The 6,812-nt window shown below is 50.4% G+C and overlaps 1 protein-coding gene across 2 annotated transcripts in view; it reads left to right on the top strand.

Annotated features, from left to right (window-relative positions):
- PPP1R16B (protein phosphatase 1, regulatory subunit 16B) overlaps positions 1-5,906 on the top strand; it is a 120,513-nt gene extending 114,607 nt beyond the window's left edge. For both annotated transcript variants that reach the window (XM_011929051.1, XM_011929050.1), the window contains one exon: positions 1,035-5,906. In XM_011929051.1, coding sequence (XP_011784441.1) covers positions 1,035-1,541 — 507 coding nt within the window. In that variant the 3' untranslated portion in view covers positions 1,542-5,906. The remainder of the gene's footprint in view (positions 1-1,034) is intronic.
- Positions 5,907-6,812: the final 906 nt, after the last annotated feature.

Genomic DNA, 6,812 nt, shown 5'->3' with positions numbered 1-6,812 from the left:
TCTACAAAAATATGAAAATTAACTGGGTGTGGTGGTGTGCACCTGTAATCCCAGCTACTCAGGAGGCTGAGGTGGGAGAATTGCTTGAACGCGGGAGGCAGAGGTTGTGGTGAGCGGAGATTGTGCCACTGCTCCACTCTAGCCTGAGAGACAGAGCAGGACTCCATTTCAAAAAAAAAAAAAAAAAACTTTTAAGAGCTCTTTATACTTTTCGAAAATTACTCTCTTTTCTGTCGTATATGTTGAAAATATTTTTCTAGTTTCTTCATGTGTCTTTTGACCTTGTTCCTTGTATCATGGTGATTTTTGCTGTGCTTTAAATGTTATTGTCGTTTGCATCTATTTTTTAGTTTATTGTTTTTAGGAAACAGCTACTTTTCAAACTCTTGTTATCCAAGGATTATTGGGTATACAGGGTCCCTGGGTAAGAATCTTTGTGAGATATGCTTCAAATACAGAGGAAGGATTACAAGTGACTGAAAAACCCAACTAAAATGGACTTACACACAAGGAATTTATTGGCTTGTGCAACTGAAAAGTCTGGGCCTGGAAGGATCCTGGGCTTCAAATGTGTCATTGGGATGCAGTCTCTGTTAGTTTTCCTTCATGTCAACTTCACTTGCAAGCAGACCCTTCAACATAATATCTCCCCAGCCCTCAGCTTACATCATTCTTACTACCCACAGTTCCTACAGAAACTTCTCTTTCCCAGTTGTTCTCGCAGAAGTCCCAGGGTTGCTTCACTGAAGCAATTTCAGTTAAGAACTCATCCCTGGGCCAATCCCGGTAGTGAAATATGTTGACTGGCTAGGCCTTAGGTCATGATCCAGGCCCTGGAGCAAGACCAGGGGTCAGTCAGCTCTACGAAAATTCATAGATTGGGGGTTCCCCAAAGGACAACCCTGGCCCCAATACCCAGAGAGGGAAAACAGATAGGGGAAAGGTCTAAAGAATAATGCCCTCAGCAGAGAGACAGGTGGATAGTAGGTTCAGATCTTCCAGCCAGCTGGTAATGTTGTTCTTCTCACTCGCAGAACCCCAGGCTGGAGAAGCCAGTGCTACTCTCCGAATTTCCTACCAAGATCCCACGAGGTGAACTGGACATGCCTGTTGAGAATGGCCTCCGGGCTCCGGTCAGTGCCTACCAGTATGCACTGGCCAATGGGGATGTCTGGAAGGTGCATGAGGTGCCCGACTACAGCATGGCCTATGGCAACCCTGGTGTGGCTGACGCCACCCCGCCCTGGAGCAGCTACAAGGAGAGCCCTCAGACGCTTCTGGAGCTGAAGCGGCAGCGGGCTGCAGCCAAGCTGCTCAGCCACCCCTTCCTTAGCACCCACCTGGGCAGCAGCATGGCCAGGACGGGCGAGAGTAGCAGTGAAGGCAAGGCCCCCTTGATCGGAGGCAGAACTTCACCGTACAGCAGCAATGGGACCTCGGTATATTACACGGTCACCAGCGGAGATCCCCCACTTTTAAAGTTCAAGGCCCCCATAGAGGAGATGGAGGAGAAGGTGCATGGCTGTTGCCGTATCTCCTAGTCTCCATGTGATGGAGGAGGGAGATGCCTGGAGAGGGGCTCCTGGAATCCAGGCCAGCCCGACAGCCCTGGCTGGGGAGGTGTCAGAGGGCAGTTGGGGAGAGGTGGGCTCTGCTTTTCAGAGAAACTCAGACCCCAGCCCTCACCTGGCTGCCCATAGCATCCCATGTCCCATGTCCCATGGTTCTGCTTCCTGCTGCATCGTCTGCCATCTGACACAAGGCCCGTCATGGCCTCCTGGCTCACTCTGCTGTCTGATCTTGGGAGGGTGGGTTTGAGATCCCAGCTCTATTCTTGGTATAAAGGCTTCTCTGGATCAGTACGTGCATGTCACATCAACACACACATACACACACACACACACACACAGACACACACGCACACACAAGCTCGATCAGTGTGTGTAGGAATGACATACCTGGGCTCAGGGGAAGTAAGGGGGCTTAGAATGTATGGGGTATTCCCAAAAGGATGGAAATTAAGACTCAGAGTCTCATCACCACTGCCAATGTGGCTTTAGCAGGGGAGGGGACCTGCTAAGCTGAGACCCATAGTCCTGCTCAGAGTCATCCCAAGGTCTGGGCCACCAGCCACACCTGACAGGAGCGAGAAGTCCTCGCTGTGTTCAGAGGGAGCCAGGAACCTACATGGGTAGATGAGATGGACACAGACCTGCTCCCCGCAGCCTTGTTGAGAGCCACACTTCTACCCATGCCAGGAGTCAGCTGTATGACCATCCAGGGGTAGAGGAGGAAAACCAGGAGATTCCATTTCTGGAATCAACCAAATCATGTTTTCCTCTTGGATGGAAGTGTCAAAGGGTGTGGGAGGGGGACAAGGTCAGTATTTACAAAAGCATATCTGATTTTAAAAATTCCTGTAGTCTGTAAAACTCCTAGAGGGAGGGAGGTAACTGAATTCACTTCTTCTTGCGGATCGTATCACGGTCACTGGGTTTTACTGGCTGGTGCTGGAAAAATGAAACTAAGCGAGGAGCTTCCATTGGAATGCTTTTCCAGCCAGAGAGGCCAGTTAATTTAAAAAAACAATCGCCAGTTAACAGTGACACAGCCCAGCACCCTTGGGTCTTTGTGAATATCCAGACTGTTTCAGCCCAGCCCATCTCAGCCAGCCCTCCTCAGACTGAGCTGTCAGAGCAAGCAATTAGGGGCCAGCCTACCTCCACCTCCCACCCCCATCCACCCCATCAGTCATGTGTGTGGATCAGTGCTCAGGATCCCGGGCCCAGCTTTTGCTTTTCTGGGGATGCTTGGTGAGGCAGATTTGCCAGTCAACCCTTTTGAGTTCCTGCCTGGCCCAGGGGCTCCCAGCCTGCACTTGCAGGAGTGGTGATGTCCCAAATCTGCGAATCCAGGGTGCACGTGGTCAATATCCCGTCCTGCATTCAGGAGAGCCGTGGTAGGGCTGGAGTTGGGTCTTGCCCAGCTCTGCAGTTTCATAGTCCCAGCCTTCCTGATGCTGGGAAGGGAGGACTGTGAATGGCTGTTCTCCCCTCACTGCTGATTCTCCCAGGACCCCCTTTGGAGTTGCCCATGGCACGGGCACTACCCACAGGCTCAGCCAGAACCTTTTGGTGCAACCAACAAGCTGCAGGTTGTCCCCTGCTCTGTGCGCCTTTTATTTGTCCTTAAACTACCTCCTTAGAGCTCTGAAGGGGTCCCCTAGGTCCAGATTTTAATCTGGGGAACAGATCTGGGTTCTTTTTAACCCACTTCTTTCTCAGTCTATGAGAAACTTTCTCTGAGGGGCACCTGGGCTAGGGGCTTGGGGCTGGAAGACCATCCCCGCCTTGTGCCACAACTTTTGTCATGGGATCTGCTTTTTGTCATTCTTCATTCTTAGCCCGCTACTGTGGCCCCCATGGCCCCATAACCCAGAGAGGAAGCTGGACTTCAGGGAGCCTGAGTGATGCTTTCCCAGGAGCAGTGCGGCTGGACCAGAGAGTAGAGGGCCTGTGGGAGTGACTGCGCCCTTGGTGGCTGCTGGAAGGGGAGAGGTTCTCAGCATCAGGCCACCTCCACCCCAGTGCCAGGATAGATGTATTCTAGAGTAGAGGTGGAGGCGGCCCAGGAGGCTGAAGACAGGTGCACAGATGCTTCCCACGTCCCTGCCATCTGGGGTAGGCTCTTCAACATCTCAGGCTGTGGCTGGAACAGGACAGGATGATGTAAAACACACGTACCATTGGCTGTAAAACAGTATGAGCCCAGACTGACGCTGAAATCCCTCATGAGCTGACCTTAGCTACAAGGTAGGGAGTTCTGAGGGAAGCCACGTGCTCCTCAGGAGAGAGCTGGGCAGGTTTTCTGATCTTTTTGCTCAGGGGTCAAACACTGAAGGCATGTGCTGCCCAACCCACTGAGCGCCTGAGGCCATTCCCTCCTTTTCCGCATGCCTCCTGCCTCCTGGGCCATTCCTCTCCACCCAGAAGGCTGGGAATCCCAGCTGATTCCCTGACAGGAGCTGACTTCACACACAGGTGCCTCTCAGGCATTGGCTCATGTTTTCAGCCAGGGACAAACCATCCCCTCTTGGGGCTTTAAGTCTCTGGGGAGCTTTCCCTGCAGGTCTTCTGAGTGTTGAGAGACAAGTTGGAGACCAACCTCCAATGAATGAGCTGCCGTTATTCATTAATTCACTCACTAATTTACTGAGTAGCTGCAACATGCCAGCCACTATTAGGTTCTGCGGATAAAGGAGGAATAAGACAGAGTCAAGAGAACTGTTCTTTGTGGTTTCTGCCCCTTGGGGATCACAGGCATCAGCAGTCCCATTCAAGTCACCTGAGGCAAAGTGTCTGCATCTTGGTGCAGCGACCCTTTGCTTTTCAGCTCCCAGAATCCTTAGAGTCTGAATTCCTTTAGCTGGGAACAGCTGTCATGGCCACCCCTGGATAACATTTGCCACCAGTTATAGATGCTGGGTCTCGGGTTGCAGGCAGACATCATCCAGCTCCATCTGGAACTTTCAGTGATAGCTGCCTTCAGCCAGCATCTTTGGGGGACTCTATAATATCAGCTTGAGATCAGTGTCTAGAAGACTGTTCTGCAATTTGCTGCCAAATGCATCTCAGGTTTTTAAAGTCATTGTTTCTTGCTCATGGTAGCTCATTTATTACATAGTCCCCTCACCCCACTAATGGATAATGGGAGGAAAAGTTGCTGCTTCCTTCAGCATCAAAGCCTTTCCCTGGGAATCCGCCTCCCTCCATGGCAGGGGTGGATTCGGGAGCTGGGAGAAACCAGGCAAAGTCAACCAGATGCCTAGCTCCTGCTGAGACCCAGGTCCTGTGGCAGCTCCTCATTAGATTAAAGGAGACCACTTCCAAAGCAGGTGCTGCATGGCTCACCATCATATGCCCCAAACAATTGAAAGTTGGCGGCTATTACCAGACTGTGGGTTTCTGGCGAGTAGCTTAGGGAAGCCAAATAAACTCTAGGCCCAGAGCTACTGAAGACTTCAGGATAGAATTCTCCATCAAATATGTGGCATAAGTAAAACTGCTCTGCACTGTTTGATCCATTTCCAAGGGGCTTAGAAAAGTTCACAAGGGTGTGTCCCCTGTCCTGCCCCACCGGTTTGCTGGCTTTGTAATAACATGAGACCATTGTGGTTGTTGGTGTCAGATACCTTTTCATCCTGAGCTCTCTCACCTACCTGCTCTCTCTTCTAGAGCAGGATACTGGGGTACTTTCAAGAAGGGTGCTCCTTTCAAGATGCCCAGAAAGACTGTATTTAACTCTTGCTATTTGTAACTTGGGGATGGTCTCCCCTGCCCCAGGGCACATAAGAGCAAAGGGTCCAATGGTCAGTGGATGACTCTGCAAAAGTGACCCCCTGTGCCAGAAGCTATAGCCCTCTCCCCGACAGGACTCTCTTGTTGGCCAGAGGGCCCGCTTCCCATGGGCATTGCAAGTGCCACCGTGCGGGGCCTGGCTCTGCACACCCAGGAAAAGTCTGCAGACCCCCAGCCCTCCGCAATAATTCACCAGACCAGAAGCCACTGATGTACAGAGAACACTTTAAAAAATGTATTTTATGTGAAAAAAAAGTTAAAACTCTGTATACTGTATCAGCAGCTTTGTGTAAAAATGGCAATCAAGAGAGTCTAATATATTTAAAACTTTTTTAAAAAAAATCTTCGCGGATCTTTGATATCGTATGGAAGTAACTTCCAGGTAGCCCCTCGCCACGCGGCACCAGTGGGCCTCGGGTCCAAAACCGTGGTTCAGCCACATCCCAAAGGGGGCACATGTCCCTGGAGTTGCTTCCAGATGCCAAGGCCTGTGACGGAATTCGCTGTTAAGAGTTTTTAATTAAAATTATTAAATGCCTTTTAATAACACCTGCTAGTGTGAGTGGTTATTGCTGTGAGCTCACTTGAACAGTGCTGACTTGAATTCACAAAGAGGAGGTTTCTGGAATAGAGGGTGGGTGAGGGCTTCTAGTCTCTTCCCCCTTACCCCAACCCTTCCCCACAGAGGGCTTTCCCATGAGGCCCCTGAAGTAGAGGGAGCTCTGGGGGCTCAGACCTGGAGCAGATGTCTCTCCAGGCTGGGAGATGGTGAAAACTGATGAATTCAAGAAAAGATTGGTGGTTGGGAATGACCTTCATTCTGTCAAATATTCTCTTTGAAATTAACATGAGGCCCTAGAGTTGCATATATTTATTCCATACATTTTCAAAGTTTTTCCTGATATTTATTTATTTATTTTTATTTTTTTAAGACAGAGTCTCACTCTTTCACCCAGGCTGGAGTGCAGTGGCGCGATCTTGGCTCACTGCAACCTCTGCCTCCCGGGTTCCAGCGATTCTCCTGCCTCAGCCTCCCAAGTAGCTGAGATTACAGGCGCTTGTCATGATGTCCAGCTAATTTTTTGTATTTTTAATCGAGACAGAGTTTCACCATGCTGGCCAGGCTGGTCTCCAACTCCTGACCTCAAGTGATCTGCCCGCCTTGACCTTCCAAAGTGCTGGGATTATAGGCGTGAGCCACTGCACCCGGCCTCTCATGACATTTGTATGTAACAAGGGTGCCTCTCTCCTCTGTCCCATTCTTGGAGTGCACTGATGTGTCTTGTCCTCTTCCCCCTGCCCTATTCCACTCTCTCCCCTCGTGTGCTTATTGTGGGGAAGTACAATACCATAAAGTACTTCACCTTATGACAGCAATACAGCAGCTAAGGCCCTGGCCATTCTCATTTTTTACCTCAAGCATTAGAGCCATACAGAAGCTATGTGGTTGCACAG

Source organism: Colobus angolensis, unplaced genomic scaffold (genome assembly GCF_000951035.1).
Source record: "Colobus angolensis palliatus isolate OR3802 unplaced genomic scaffold, Cang.pa_1.0 Scaffold8, whole genome shotgun sequence".
NCBI lineage: Eukaryota > Metazoa > Chordata > Mammalia > Primates > Cercopithecidae > Colobus > Colobus angolensis.
This window is presented reverse-complemented; position numbering and strand designations above follow the sequence as displayed.